Below are 14,039 nucleotides of genomic sequence, written 5' to 3'. Positions count from 1 at the left end.
ATGTTGGGTACCGCAATGTTTAACGATCAAGTGCGTAGGCGATTGAACGGAATTAACCGCCGCCTATTTGTACAGAATGATCCCGTAGCCAAGTTTCATTCGTTGCGACTTGCGAGGAACGAAGCAGAATTTCAAATCGTTTCTTTTTCCTTTTCGAAATGTACTAGTTCACCAGACGTAACAAAACAGGGCGTATAGATTATAATATAATGCAATCGTTGCGGTGCTGCATGTCCAACATCATCGATGCGTATAGAGAATTGAAGAATTGCCGCATTGAAACGATCGAACTTTGATTTCGCAGATGAATCTTTACGAGCCAATGAGATATTTTTATACCTTGAAATCAACACATCCACATTTGCTACAATAATTAATTATGCATTTTTCGGTACAATTAACGCCACTGTTTTTAGTTTCATTTCCAGAGTGCCAAACTTAACGAAACAAAGAAAGACGTTAGAGGAAATTAACGAGAGGTGGACCAGGCGGACCGGGCCGACCTAAAGGAGCAGGTGGACTTAGAGGAGCCGAATGACTTAGAGGCGCTGGGCGAATAGATGGCGCCGGTTTTTTCGCCGGGATCGGCCTCTTGTTGAACGAACTCGGTTTCTTTGACGCCGTCGGACGTTTCGCAGGAGCCGCTGGTCTCTTTGCTGGCGCCGATGAAGAGCTCGGGGCCGACGGGCCGGCGGATGAGCCTGGCAAACCCGGCGCTCCTGGTCGTCCACCTTCTCCCGGTTTACCCCCAGCTCCCGGCTTACCCCCAGCTCCCGGTTTGGCTCCGGAATCGGAAGAATCTTTGTCGCTGTCTTCCGAATGATTGGGATCTTTATCCTCGGCTTCGGCTTTGGCAATCAGAGCGAGGGCGTCGTTGACGACCAGATGGATGTCGGCCGCCAGCTGGATGATGTCGGCCGCATTGGTCGTGGCGATCGGATCGGTCGAGTCTGAAACGATGGTGCCCGCCAGCTGAATGATGTGAGTGGCCGTGGCAGACGTGGCCGACAAATCTTCCGGATCGTCGATGATGCTCGTAGCCAAGTCGATGATGCGAGTAGCCAAAGCAACGGCGTTCACATCGGACGCTTCGTCGACGATCGTCCTGGCCAATTCGACAATGTCGAAAGCCGTTGCGGTGGCTTGGGCCGAGGCAGAGGCGGCAGCGTCAGCGGCAGCAGCAGACGACGACGACGAAGAGGAGGAGGAAGACGAGGAAGACGAAGCTGAAGAGCCGGAAGATGTCGAAGCTGCTGCGTCGGCTGCGGCATTAGCACCTCCACCGCCGCCACCTCCTCCACCTCCAGCAGAGGACGATGAAGATCCACCGGCTGCACCGGCAGCGCCAGCCGCGCCGGGTACACCTGGAACACCGGGGGTACCGTCGGATCCTGGCACGCCGGCGGCACCGGCTGCTCCGGCCGCGCCTGGAGATCCAGGGATACCTGGGATGCCGTCATTGCCTGACGGGCCTGTGGGACCTGTAGGACCCGTGGGTCCTGTCACGCCTGTTGGCCCTGTTGCTCCAGTAGGACCTGTGGGTCCCGTGGGTCCGGCAGGGCCAGTTGGTCCAGTTGGACCTGTGCCACGCGAAAAATGAAAGGGAAAAACATCATCGTACTGGGGGGTGATGGGCCGTCCTCGGACAAAATACCTGGTGGTCCGGTCAGTGGGAAATAGGATTGGAAGAATCTCAGCTTTTCGCCAATGTAGCGGCCAGCCCTGTACCAAGGATTGTTGAATCGAGATTGTTTGCGAGACGCTTCGTGATGGTGAGCTGGCCCTTGAGGTGGAACAACTAGATCGTCGGCTTCTGAATGAATCGGCGGTCCAATGGGTCCGTCGTCGTCGGCCAACTCTGCGTATGCAAATACAGGTTACCTGTATTGATTGCTTGCATTTTTGTACTAGACGCTTTAGACTGACCGTGGGCTTCCTCGGGCGTTGAATGGACCGGTGGTGGACCGGTCGGACCGTCTTCTCCTTGTGCGTGATATTCGGCAAACGCATCTGTCCAAGGTGAACGTTTTAGAACTTTGATTATTTGCAATGAAAAGAAATTGAAGCGTCAGAGATACCTGCATCTGCGAGATGCAACGGTTGCCGGTACGTTTCACTTCCAACGGACAGAAATGCAACGAAACAGGTGAGCAACAGGTAAGGCGACAACATGTTGTTGTGCTGCTGCGGCAGATCTTGGCCAGCGTCGAATGATCCTCGCACTCACAAACTACCCGGCCTTTTTATGGAGTTTTTTTTTTTGTTGTCTTCTTTTGGTGGGCGTAGCTCTTAGGGCTGGATTCTATAGAGTAGTCTTGGTTTACTATTTACTATTTTTAAGAATAAACAAATGGGAATATATTGCGGTTCATTTTAAAATTAGATCTGGGTTTATTGTACGGTTTTTTATGACGTTCCATGCGATCGCTTTGTCACAGCCTTTTTAATCCGTGCATACAGCCAATGAATCTGGAATGATAACAACAAGTGGAAACTACGCCTATGCTTTCAAAACGCATTTTTTGTTTCGTTTTTTTATCTCTTTCATAGGATGAGAAATTGGACTCGCAAATGTCCTGCTTTCCAAATCTATTGACATGGCGTTTCTCCAAGACGCTCAACTGGTGGCAACTATTGCGTTTGTTGAACATCCGACACAGTTGACTGTCCGTAAAAGGTAATTGGGCTCCAGTTGCAATAATTCATTGATAATATTTTGAATTTACAAACAAATTCGAGTATTATTGGATGCAAGCTGTTTTCTATGTACGTTTCGAGAATGGGTGCGAACAACCCAATTACCGCAGCGCCTCATCCCAAACGACAGATGTTGTAGCGTCCATTTCTCTATATTTAGACTGCGTCGAGGAAAAATAAGAAACTACATAATTCCTCCTTTTCTTTTAGATTTTGGTAAATCTTCCTTGTTGTCGTTCCAGCACGATGCAGATACTACGCGGTGTGCACTCTATTCCTGGCCATTTATATTACAAATCTGACATGGTCACTGAGCTCTCAAACCCTTTTCGAGCGAGGCAATGAAATCTACGAGACAAATCTAAACTGACTACTTTTGGCTACTAATAGTAGAAAAAAAACGTGAAATCCCAATTTCTATTTATGTTCTTTTTTTCTGCGGTTGATTTGTGTTTTATTCTTTGTTTTTTTTATTTTTATTAAGGCAACTGTAGAGAACATAATGAAATTTGGCTCCACCAACATGGAGATTGCCGTTTGCAACCGAAAAGAAGGTCGTCTTTTCGTACTGAATCCGTCGCTCTTTAGTCTACAACAGAGAAAACAATGGACAGTGTTGGCATTTTAACCCAAAACGAATTTCAAGTTAAATGTCTCGTTCAGTCCTAATGCCCTTTCATCACACATCACTTCATTACACTCAGAGTCGTCTGCATTCGAGTTCCATATTCAACATTCCACATTCTATTCAATAGTACAGCCTTCGCATTGTACCACATAGGCAGACGCAGCGTGTGCGGAATATAATGCACGTTGAAAACAACAATTGCGATGGCACGTCGATTGCTCCCTGCATTCCCCACTCGACCAACTGTCTCTCTCATAAGCCAATTTCACGAACGGACGACGTGACATTCTTTGCGCCAGCGTACACCGACGTCGTCCGTCAACAGCTTCGCGCCTGTCAGCCCCACTCCGTATAAAAGCACTTGACTTTACTGGCCATCCTCCAGTTCGCTTTGTTAGTGTTGAACACAATCGGGACGATCATGTCCGTCTTATTGGTGATGATTCTATTTTTCACGACAGCATTCGTCCACGATTCTGTCCAGCAATCGCCCGATTATTTAGATGAACCACTCGATTGGCGAAACAGGTCGGCCAGCCATCGAGACGGCCAGGGCGATCGTCTACATCGACACGGCCACGCCAAGCGATCGGTCGATGATTTCAGCGATGACGAGCGCCACATTTATGCACTGACGCTGGACCCCGATTCGAAATTCAAACTGTCCTGGACTCCCGATTTTCAGCGTCAACAGGTCAAATTTCACGTCGACATTAGCCATTCTGCACCGCAGTCGTGGTTCGCGTTAGGATTCTCCGATCGCGGTGATTGGCCAGGAGCCGATCTTTGCATCGGATGGGAAGACTGGAAAGGATCTCTCGTCGTTCAGGTACGCTCCAAAGGCTCAAATTATTTAAATCAAAATCCGCATCGAATTGTGGCATTTGAAGGAAAGGCACTCCAAGTTTATTGTGATTGCCTAATTCATGTTGATGTTATTCCAATATGATGGCGGCCTGCGGGGTGGACAAAAGGACGCCCACGTTGACGTTTCAGGAATAATCCACGTCGACGAGCATCACAATGATTGCCGGAGGGCGTCTTACTCACGCCGTCAAGACGGCCTTGCCTCGCTGGAATTTGTCCGATCCTTTGATACTTGCCATCGGCTTCAAGAGGAGAAAGATTATCTCATAGAAGATGGAACTGTGCACGTCGTCTACGCATCAGGCCCTGGACCACTTTACAGGTCAGTTTCTTTTTTAATCATTTTTTCTCTTTAAAAAATACATTCCCATTTGCTTTCGTCTCGAAAAACAAACAAAAAAAAAAGGATCAATGGCGTTTCGCCTTCGGACGATGACGTGGGATTCCAGCGGACTCGTTTACTCAAACCTGCGACTGGCCAGGAACATCAGAAAACCAACGATCCACTTCATGCTCTGCTGATTGCCAATGTCCAGTTAAATATTCCGGCTCAAGAAACGACGTATTATTGTCGTGTTGTCCGTCTACCACAACAATTCATCCGGAAGCACCACGTGGTCCAGGTGCTTTTTTTTTGAAATCTCCTTAATTGGTCCTTTAAATAAAATGTTCTCTTCTGGCGCAAGTTTGAGGCGGCAATTCAAGAGGGTCGGGAGTCTCTCGTCCATCACATGGAAGTGTTCCATTGCGAGGCACCACCTGACGAGACGATTCCGGAATATCGAGGCCCGTGCACCGATCCCAATCGACCTGAATCGACTCGCGTCTGCAAACGAGTTTTGGCCGCCTGGGCATATGGTGCTGGTCCATTTCGTTACCCTCCGGTTAGATCAGTGCACTTTTTAAACGTCGAATGAGGCATTTAAATAATCGATTGTCTTCACATTAGGAAGCTGGATTGCCCATTGGTGGGCCAGCATTCAATCTCTACATTATGCTAGAAGTCCATTACAACAACCCAACTATACGTGGAGGTATACCAAGTAGTTTCTGGGTTGTCTTGTTTTATTTACTGATTTATTCCGTTAAAATGTAAGATTGGGTGGATTCTTCGGGAGTACGTTTGTGGTACACGAACCATTTACGTCAATACGATGCCGGTGTTATGGAACTCGGTTTAGAGTACACTGATAAAATGGCTATCCCTCCCGGACAGGAATCGTTCACGCTGACGGGATACTGCCTACCCCAATGCACCGCCGTCGTAAGTCCACAAAACTATACTTCCCCTTTTAAAAAATGCTAATTTATGCAAATGTTTCACGTTTCTAACTAATTAGAGTTTGCCAAAAACTGGGATCACCATCTTTGGTTCACAACTTCACACTCATTTACTGGGCTATCGAGTCGTGACTCAGCATTTCCGGGCAGAGGACGGTATGGAATTGGCCGAACTTGATCGTGACAATCACTACAGCACTCATTACCAAGAGATTCGTTTGTTAGCCAATCCCGTCAAAGTCTTTCCGGTATTATTTCTGCATAAATAATTCTATAAATTACTAGTCCTTAAACATTGGAACAAAATATGAACCACAATAGGGAGATGCTCTATTAACGACGTGTTGGTTCGACACGACAGACAAACTGAACGTCTCACTCGGTGGTTTCTCCATTTCGGACGAAATGTGCGTCAATTACGTCCATTATTTTCCGCGCATCAATTTGGAAGTCTGCAAAAGTTCAGTCAGCTGGCAAGCCTTGCGCAACTACTTTCAATTCGTCAACCAGTAGGACACAGTTTTTCTTTTCCAGTTTACATCACCTACACTTAAATTTGCATTGGCATTTTTTAGATGGGACAAGCAGCCAACAAGTCCATCTAATGGCGTATCGGATAATTATCACGCCATCGAGTGGACTCGACTGAGAGCCGAAACGCTTCGTGATTATTACTCGATGGCGCCCATTTCGATGCAATGCAACCAATCGAGTGGCGAACGATTTCCAGGCAATTGGGAAGGACTTGCATCTCCTGGGCTTCCCCTTCCACTGCCAGACACGAGAAACAACGTGAAACCGTGCGAATCACGTGATGACACGCAAGACGAATACGTTCCCGATTGAAACGTATGCAGTAAATATTTAAGTGCAGGGAAGCCTGCTTGACACGTTAACGTAGTATATACAAACTAGTCCTAAATAGAACGGGGAATAGTCAAATAAACGATACACACACTTGGATGGATGGCATGGCAAATTTCATCTTTGAATTCAGACACCCATAGGCTATGGACAAAACGAATTCCAGTTTACTTGTTTCAATTGAATTTCTGGTATTTAACAATAAGCTTTCACGAAAAGTGGCAAGTTACCAATTGACTAATTTCATCTCCACGTAGACAAATGGGGAACTTAAAAATTATGCTTAGTGTTTGAGAAAAGGCAGATGTTAATGTTTAATGCAGTCTTTTGGGGGGATTTAAAAGTGAAAATTAAGACAAACTCCATTTTAAAAGTTTTTTGCTACCTTCAAACCCTTGAGACTGTTTAAACAGCTGACGTTGACTTGGTAACTGACACCAGCCAAAAGACACATTCAAGGGCAAGCTTCTTTTCTCTGTTTGAAATAACAGAGCAGTTAAATAATAGCAAAAGATGTGCTTCTAAGATCGTCTATTTGACCCACATCCAAAACCTTCAGTATCACAAGATATATAAAATTATAATGCGGTTTAAAAAAATGCTAATGACACTAAAAAGCCAGAAATGTGAAAAAGCTGTAAAAATAAATGCGTCAAGAACCACTTGACAGAAAAGCTGATAGATAAAGTCTAGCAAGTGTCAGGCGTAATTAAGCACAGACGACATAGCCAGCTGGTAAACAAACAGCAACCATCATTCCTGTTGGATCGAGTAAGACCGTATTGGTCAGGGTTGCCCCCACAAATGAGTAAGATGTCACCGTTTTCGTTGCTGCTATGCCACCTCCGAAAAATCGTTTCTCTCTCGAATTATTCTCTGACAATTCAGCTGGCAAAAATTCATCTTTAGACGAGATGACAGTGTGAGTGTCCTCGTGATCGATGTTGGGCAGTTGACGAGATTCTCCTGGGACAGCCGTTGGCACCAACCTGTGAGCAACAGGATTATAAGTGAATTAGGAGAGAAACGTGTGAAAGTAGACAATTACGAGAGGGTTTCTGTCGGAACTATTGGAAATTGTTCGGTTTCGTCGTCGTCAGAACGTCTCTTGCGTCCAGCGCAAGTCGGTGCAGGAACAGCCGCCAAATTGTTGGCTGGCACGCAAGTGACGATGGATCCAACTGTTGTTACAGTCGACGAAATAGTAAACGTAGCTGTCTTTACGAAAGGATTGTTAATGGTGGAACTGCCGAAAAATCGCCCCCCATTCTGCTGCTGTTGATAAAATTTGATCCTCGCCTGGGTTGGACCCCAGGATTCGATATCTTCATCATCGTTATTTAGGCTTTCTGCGCTAGAAATGATGACGTCCGGATTCGACTCTTCATTCTAGTTGCGCAAGAAAAATCGGTACCAGCTTGACATAATCAAAGATTTAGAAAAACTGATGGATTTTTACCTTGAAGTAGGAGACGATTTCACCGATTCGCGTAGACGGCCTGGAGTTGATCGGGTAAGGGATTTCATTTTGGAGGTAATAGTCGTTATAGATTTGTGCTGGCTGATAATTGCTGATGACTCGCTGTGGCGAATAAGGTGACAACCAAAAAAGTCCCCTCGGCTTTGTTCGGTATTGAAATTGCTGGTGGGACATAACCACAAGAGCCGATAATAGCAATACCAATTTCATCTGAAATAATCAAAATGCTAAACTTGAACTAAAATCTTAAGACTGTTGCATATTTTTCTTCTTACCTTTGAGAATGTTTGGTTGTTTGTCTGCTCGTGGTTGATGTTCCAGTGGGTGCCTTGCTGAACGAAGGTAGCTACCTTTATATACACCCATGTCCTGTTCACTTGCGTCGCGTGTCGTGAAATTTACTACATCCACGCTCGCCTCCGAAAGTGATAAATTCGTTTGATGAACAGATAGATATTGCGGCACCGTTTCACCAGGTGGAAAGACCATCTTCAAGCTTCTCCTTAAGGAAAAACACGAATCTGTCTGAAATGAAAAGCACGAAAAGATCTTTTTCTTCTTATTGTTGATGATTAATGTCAAGAAATCTTGAAGGCGATGTATGAAAATAACATTTCTAATTAACAACAGGATGCATATTCTTTTTCACCTTTTGAAGGTGACGTCATTCTATTGATTTAACCATTTTTCGTCTTGGGATAGGGCCGTTGGGTTTACCTTAGCGCATCAATGTTACCCCGATATTCCTTATGTCTCAATTTTTATTGGTAGAAGCGACGAAAGCTTACATTCGCCGTGTTGAGGATACCCCTTACAAATGCCGAATGAAAGGGAAATAACCAGTAAAAGAAATCCCGGAGATGTAGTATTTTTCAACTTCTTGAACCTGTATGGTACGACTACTCAAAAGAAAAGCAAAAACCTTTTTAAAGAGAGAACTGTAGTAAAAATTCGGTCAGCGAATGGGAAAAATAATTTACGGTTGACAAGGCCATTTATCTGTGTCTATATCCTACATGCATTTTTTCTACAGTAGGTGTTGCTATTTTTACAATTTTTAAAATATGAAACTACAAGAAAAAAAAATGAATAGCCCGTTAAAAAAACTCCATAGCGCCAATGTGGAGCTTAACAAATCGCAAGACAAAACGAGACGCTGAAAAATTTCAGTTTTTCGAGGCCATACCCAATGTCGGCTTAGTTCCATCAGCTCAGCCTTTCCTCAGCAAAGCAAGTTTTCCTCGTCTTCTGAAAGATTAGTCACAGGAAATACGGCGCTTAAATTCTTTGGCACACAGTTAAACCTGACGCAAAGGTAGAGCAATAAGATATAATCCATTTTCAACCATAGTCCAACATGAATACATCAGCAGCTAAAGAAATTCTTTGATATTTCATCCTTGAGTGGACAGTCGATATCTTTCATCTACAGGACAAGAAAGGTCCAGATAAGTTAAATTCCAAATGAGTAGTTGCATTCTACATTGTTTGTCTGATAGATTTCCTCTTTTGGAGTAATGTCAAAGACTTTTCCTCTAATCGCATCAGGTCTCTCAAAGAGTATAGCTAATGCAGTCTGATTTATGGTTTTACACCCTTGCTTTATCTAGTTCAATTTTTCGTCAATCTATCAGACATCTCGAATAATTAATGAAAATTACTAAGAAACGTGGAAAAATGATACCTGTTTTCTCCACAAATCGCCAAATGTCATGTGTTTCTAAAACGTTGCAAAGATTGTCTACACGGCCATACCGATGATCCCGAGCCATACAAGTATTAAACGTTTTTCCTGAATTTCATAAACAGAATTTTAGCTTGGAATGGATTTTTGGAAATAACCATTTCAAAAATTGAATGGTGAGAAGACAAATTGCTAAAGTGTGTTTTATCGCCATAGAGGACACTTGTATCGAGCTTTAAATTAAATTCATTACGTTTTAAAAATCCTTTAAGAAATAAATTTAAATAATAAAAACAATTATAAATATATTTTAAACTTTAATTAACAGTTTAATTGTTTTTAAAAAGAAAATTTTATTTCTAGTTTTTTCAATTTTGGCAACATGTACTGGTCACGTGTTCGACTGTAGTTCTATCTCTCTTCTTCCTCTCTCGGCCATTTTTGGGGGACTCGAAAACTTGCTGAGAAAAAGATGTACCGGTGCCGGCAAGTAGTCTCTCAATGTTCGTCGACCATCAAGTCAAATCTTGGACATGGCAGACAACGATATGCTGGTGAGCTACAATCCCCTTTTTTTTCTACGTTTTTCCTAATTTAACTACCTATCTTAAGATATTATGTAGCTTAAATTTAGGAATTGATGCCATGTGTATTAATTAGGCGAAAGTACTACTAAAAGGTTTGGCTCCGACCATGGCTACAGCAAAACTCCAGCAATCAAGCCGCCCACGTTGAATGAGATGCCCACACCCAAGGGTTCGTGGGCAACAGAACATTCCCGTCAGCAGTCCAAGTACAATATGCACTTGGCTGCAGGACTGGGCTTTACTGCATTCACACTTTTTGTGGTTCGTTGTAGTGTTACATTGTTACCTTTTTATCTGTATTAACTTTAAAACATTGTTTTCCAGGGCTATCAATCAGGTTCATTCTACCTGAACTATGGACCTGATGTAAAAAATACAAAGGTAAGTGTGCTCAGTCATGAGCAGGTCCGTGAGAGAGCGGCTGCCGCTGCTGCTTCAGCAGTTGTTGCTGAAGAGTCTGATCCAGAAGTGTTGGCAGCTGGAGTAGAGGAGACTGCTCCAGTAGAAGCTGTTGTAGTCGAAGATGCATCTCCAGAAGCTGCTGAAGAGGTTGCACCACCAGTAGTTGAGGAAGTCACTCCAGTTGCCGTACCTGATGCTGAAGCTGTTGCAGAACCAAGCAGAGATCAAACAGGACCCTCTGACCAGTCAGAAGGTGAAGTTCAATCTGATGCTACAGTGAGTGTTGCCTTGCCTGTAGAGATTGTTGCAGTTGAAGGGTCAGATCTAGTTGCGGGATCAAAATCTTAGGTATTAGCATATGACAAATGTTTATTTGACAGAATAGGTGAAATTTAGAAAACTGCCATGTTGATTTGAATCCAAAAATATTGTCTGGTTTTGGAAAATTGCGAATCAAATCCCAGTGCCGTATCTTTTAAATGTTTGGTAAACTTGCAGAGTTTACTGTGTGTAACATGCCATACTGGCCAATTTTAATCAAATTTGTAGGTTGTGAGTAACCTGTTAGATGCAATTATCAAATGGTTGTTGAAAAACCTATTGTAATTTGTACTATACAAGCAATACAATTTCAAGGGAAGTTGTGTTGATTTTGACTAAAAATTCCTTAAGTAGTGTAAGTAACAAAAAAAAAATTTTGAATTTTCATAACGTTTGTTTTTTTTGTGTTTTATGTAGTAGCGCCTTCCGTAGTTGCAATCGTCGGAGATCTACCCGTCCATATTCCTTATCTATTAATCGGAGCCGGGACTTCTTCATTCGCCGCCTTTCGTGCCATAAAATCCCGTGACCCTAAAGCGAAGGTAATAAAAATAATTTGTTATATCTCTTCATTTCACTTGTACGATCCGTTCTAGGTCTTGGTCATTGGTGAAGAAAATCACTTGCCTTACATGAGGCCACCACTATCGAAAGAACTGTGGTTCAGTGACGATCCTGAAGTGTCAAACAAACTTAAGTTTAAGCAGTGGAACGGTAAAGAACGAAGGTAACTATCTTACGCATGTTGTAATGTTGGGAGTATTTTAACGAAATTTTGTACTTGTATTTAGTCTATTCTTCGAACAGGATGAATTCTACTGCAGTCCTGTTGAATTGGTTGCCAAAGATAATGGTGGCGTTTCAGTTGTGCGAGGACATCGTGTTGTTAAACTGGACATTGTCGGTCGTAAAGCTGAGTTAGATGACGGTCGCAGCATCACCTACGATAAGTGCCTTATTGCCACAGGTGAATTTCTCTCATGTTCATCTAACAATTAAAGGCTCAATGATTATAACTTTTTGGAATGTTGAAAAACCTTGATCATCTTCCTGCTAGATAGTATCTGAGAGCCCTAGTTTAATTATCATTTCAAATATCCGAATTTTCAAACATCACCCACATTAATTATTGTCATCGTCTTAGGTGGTAAACCGAAATCATTGCCGTCGCTGAGCAGTGCTCCGGAAAATGTCCAGGATCACGTGACACTATTCCGCAACATTGATGACTTCCGGCGACTCGAGTCTATATCTCGCCAAGTCAAATCTATCACGATCATCGGTGGTGGATTCCTCGGCAGTGAACTTGCATGTGCTCTTGGAAGAAGAGGTAAAGACTTCATTAAAATGATTCACATCAGATTACACATCTCTGTGATTACAACCTTATGGAATGTTGAACAATTGTGATTATTTTCCTGCTAGATAGTATCTGAGAGTATTAATAGCCAACATTATCGTTCTTCAGTTGGACTTTACAGAATGATGTAATGAAACCAGTTGTTTTTGTTTAGCCAAAACTAGTGGACTGGAAGTACTTCAAGTCTTTCCAGAAGATGGTAACATGGGCAAAGTTCTCCCGAAATACTTGAGCCAATGGACGACCGAGAAGGTGAAGGGTGAGGGTGTTCAGGTTTTGCCCAGGACGCACGTCGAGGGAGCAACCATGGACGATGATAAGGTCGTTTTGACCTTGCAGGATGGGCAAAAGGTATCACCAGCTGCATAGTAGTCTTGCATTAAATGTAATGTAACATTTTGTCGATTATTTTCATTAGATTAAAACCGATCATGTTGTGGTTGCTGTTGGTCTGGACGCAAACACGGATTTGGCTGTCGCCTCAGGTTTGGAAATCGACCCCACGTTTGGTGGTTACCGAGTCAACGCCGAGCTTGAAGCGCGGTCTAACGTCTGGGTGGTGAGCACCTTACTTTACGTATCTCTTCTATTGTAACTTGTGATTAAACAAACCTCAACATTGATGTCCGTGATGTTGTTGCTAGATAGTATATGAAGTTATTGAGAAAAAAAAGTTTTTCTTCAAAGTTGGTTTTACAATCTGTAAATGAAATATCTTTTTCACTTTAGGCTGGTGATGCTGCCTGCTTTTACGATATTAAATTGGGCCGTCGACGTGTTGAACATCATGATCACGCTGTCGTGTCTGGTCGACTAGTGGGCGAGAACATGACCGGGGCTGGCAAACCATACTGGCACCAGTCCATGTTTTGGTCAGACTTGGGACCGCATGTTGGCTACGAAGCCATTGGTATCGTAGACTCGTCATTGGAAACGATGGCTGTTTTTGCCAAATCGACCGCCGCTGACACCCCGAAAGCTGTTGTCGAAGCCACTGGCGAGGGTGTTCGATCAGAAACGGAAAATGTACCATCTATTTCATCTGATGAAACCTTAACTGTGTAATAATTTTTATTTGTCGCTTGCAGGCTGCCACAGAACAATCTTCCATGAAAGAATCGAACAAACTTCACGCACCAGTCCAGGGTGAACATTATGGCAAAGGAATCGTCTTTTACACGAGGAATGACGTTGTGGTCGGTATGGTCCTCTGGAACGTATTCAACAAGATTCCCGTCGCTCGCAGGGTAAGACTTACTGTAGATTTCCTCAAGTTATTTGCATCATTTTAATGCTCTTAAACTTCTTAATACGCTTTTATAGATTTTGAAGGAAGGCTTGACGACCGACAAGCTCGCTGAAGCGGCCAAACTCTTCGATTTACACGAGTGAACTGGTTTCAATTGCTGATTGTTATTCACTTTTGAACCCGCCAGTTGTATAGGTAAAGCCTGTCGAAATCGTGTAGAAAGTGAAATTGTTGTACCTCCCATTCCCACTACCCGTCTCGGTGTTGTCGGAGTTGAGCTTTTTATTTTGTTCGGTGATGTTAACGGCGGTTCTTTGTATAATTGCAGTACGATGGACGAAATACAGTTAGTGGAGATCCGAAGTTTTTAAATTAACAATTTTCGTATTTCGACATTGGCTCACCCCCCTCCCCCTCCCATTTTTTTCAGGTACTTTTGTACATATATTTAACTTCCCTTCCCTCTGTGGCATCTTGTTTACATATTCTGAGCTCCTTAGAAAACAAATCGGTGAAGAGTGACTATCTACTCGGATGACAAAGGACTTGTAGTAGCGTATAGGTCACCAAATCCAGTGAAATAGGATTATAGTTGTACCATAATAGAAAGAGGCAACAA

General features: G+C 43.4%; 4 protein-coding genes across 9 annotated transcripts; 2 read left to right on the top strand and 2 right to left on the bottom strand.

The window, feature by feature from the left end:
- Positions 1-139: 139 nt before the first annotated feature.
- On the bottom strand, positions 140-2,210 carry LOC116926048 (collagen alpha-1(I) chain). The gene is made up of 4 exons (XM_045176375.1): positions 2,079-2,210; positions 1,927-2,010; positions 1,655-1,858; positions 140-1,580 (listed from the first exon to the last, which is right to left on the bottom strand). Exons 1-4 carry the CDS (start codon positions 2,170-2,172, stop codon positions 460-462), a joined length of 1,503 nt encoding a protein of 500 aa, XP_045032310.1. The 5' UTR covers positions 2,173-2,210; the 3' UTR covers positions 140-459.
- Positions 2,211-2,281: 71 nt separating this feature from the next.
- Positions 2,282-6,436, top strand: LOC116927591 (dopamine beta-hydroxylase). 3 transcript variants are annotated; one of them, XM_045176367.1, is made up of 11 exons: positions 2,282-2,677; positions 2,908-3,099; positions 3,182-4,154; positions 4,300-4,514; positions 4,599-4,815; positions 4,879-5,076; positions 5,142-5,226; positions 5,290-5,456; positions 5,533-5,721; positions 5,795-5,982; positions 6,049-6,436. In XM_045176367.1, exons 3-11 carry the CDS (start codon positions 3,747-3,749, stop codon positions 6,317-6,319), a joined length of 1,938 nt encoding a protein of 645 aa, XP_045032302.1. In that variant the 5' UTR covers positions 2,282-2,677; positions 2,908-3,099; positions 3,182-3,746; the 3' UTR covers positions 6,320-6,436. The 3 variants fall into 3 exon arrangements, with proteins under 3 accessions (XP_045032302.1, XP_045032303.1, XP_045032304.1); XM_045176368.1 differs by having other exon boundaries at positions 2,282-2,832; XM_045176369.1 differs by having other exon boundaries at positions 2,282-3,086.
- A 417-nt stretch (positions 6,437-6,853) lies between these two features.
- LOC116926068 lies at positions 6,854-9,634 on the bottom strand. The gene is made up of 5 exons (XM_032932855.2): positions 9,502-9,634; positions 8,093-8,342; positions 7,797-8,027; positions 7,386-7,726; positions 6,854-7,326 (listed from the first exon to the last, which is right to left on the bottom strand). Exons 3-5 carry the CDS (start codon positions 8,025-8,027, stop codon positions 7,047-7,049), a joined length of 852 nt encoding a protein of 283 aa, XP_032788746.2. The 5' UTR covers positions 8,093-8,342; positions 9,502-9,634; the 3' UTR covers positions 6,854-7,046.
- Positions 9,635-9,893: 259 nt separating this feature from the next.
- On the top strand, positions 9,894-13,783 carry LOC116926040 (apoptosis-inducing factor 1, mitochondrial). Of its 4 annotated transcripts, XR_006649088.1 has the most exons (13): positions 9,894-10,055; positions 10,162-10,349; positions 10,413-10,743; positions 11,229-11,353; positions 11,408-11,538; positions 11,603-11,778; positions 11,956-12,141; positions 12,326-12,522; positions 12,590-12,730; positions 12,901-13,197; positions 13,260-13,418; positions 13,495-13,615; positions 13,749-13,783. XR_006649088.1 is itself a non-coding variant. In XM_045176362.1 (12 exons), exons 1-12 carry the CDS (start codon positions 9,974-9,976, stop codon positions 13,561-13,563), a joined length of 2,079 nt encoding a protein of 692 aa, XP_045032297.1. In that variant the 5' UTR covers positions 9,894-9,973; the 3' UTR covers positions 13,564-13,783. The 4 variants fall into 4 exon arrangements, 3 of the variants coding, with proteins under 3 accessions (XP_045032297.1, XP_032788702.2, XP_045032298.1); XM_045176362.1 differs by having other exon boundaries at positions 11,232-11,353; positions 13,495-13,783; XM_032932811.2 differs by having other exon boundaries at positions 13,495-13,783.
- Positions 13,784-14,039: the final 256 nt, after the last annotated feature.

The sequence above is a fragment of the Daphnia magna genome, linkage group LG7, assembly GCF_020631705.1.
Source record: "Daphnia magna isolate NIES linkage group LG7, ASM2063170v1.1, whole genome shotgun sequence".
Lineage (NCBI taxonomy): Eukaryota > Metazoa > Arthropoda > Branchiopoda > Diplostraca > Daphniidae > Daphnia > Daphnia magna.
Note: the sequence above shows the minus strand (reverse complement) of the source record. Positions and strands in the feature narration are given on the sequence as shown.

Bases quoted from the DNA above. Each gene is read 5' to 3' on its own strand.
- LOC116926048 (XM_045176375.1), bottom strand. From the start codon at position 2,172: ATGTTGTCGCCTTACCTGTTGCTCACCTGTTTCGTTGCATTTCTGTCC. The intron at 2,011-2,078 runs GTATCTCTGACG...CACCTTGGACAG, and splicing joins GTTGCATCTCGCAGATGCAG to ATGCGTTTGCCGAATATCAC. The intron at 1,859-1,926 runs GTCAGTCTAAAG...TTGCATACGCAG, and splicing joins AACGCCCGAGGAAGCCCACG to AGTTGGCCGACGACGACGGA.
- LOC116926068 (XM_032932855.2), bottom strand. From the start codon at position 8,027: ATGAAATTGGTATTGCTATTATCGGCTCTTGTGGTTATGTCCCACCAG. The intron at 7,727-7,796 runs GTAAAAATCCAT...TTGCGCAACTAG, and splicing joins AAATCGTCTCCTACTTCAAG to AATGAAGAGTCGAATCCGGA. The intron at 7,327-7,385 runs GTAATTGTCTAC...TGTTGCTCACAG, and splicing joins GTTCCGACAGAAACCCTCTC to GTTGGTGCCAACGGCTGTCC.
- LOC116927591 (XM_045176367.1), top strand. From the start codon at position 3,747: ATGTCCGTCTTATTGGTGATGATTCTATTTTTCACGACAGCATTCGTC. The intron at 4,816-4,878 runs GTGCTTTTTTTT...TTCTGGCGCAAG, and splicing joins GGAAGCACCACGTGGTCCAG to TTTGAGGCGGCAATTCAAGA. The intron at 5,457-5,532 runs GTAAGTCCACAA...CTAACTAATTAG, and splicing joins TACCCCAATGCACCGCCGTC to AGTTTGCCAAAAACTGGGAT.
- LOC116926040 (XM_032932811.2), top strand. From the start codon at position 9,974: ATGTACCGGTGCCGGCAAGTAGTCTCTCAATGTTCGTCGACCATCAAG. The intron at 10,056-10,161 runs GTGAGCTACAAT...TGTATTAATTAG, and splicing joins TGGCAGACAACGATATGCTG to GCGAAAGTACTACTAAAAGG. The intron at 12,731-12,900 runs GTGAGCACCTTA...TTTTCACTTTAG, and splicing joins CGCGGTCTAACGTCTGGGTG to GCTGGTGATGCTGCCTGCTT.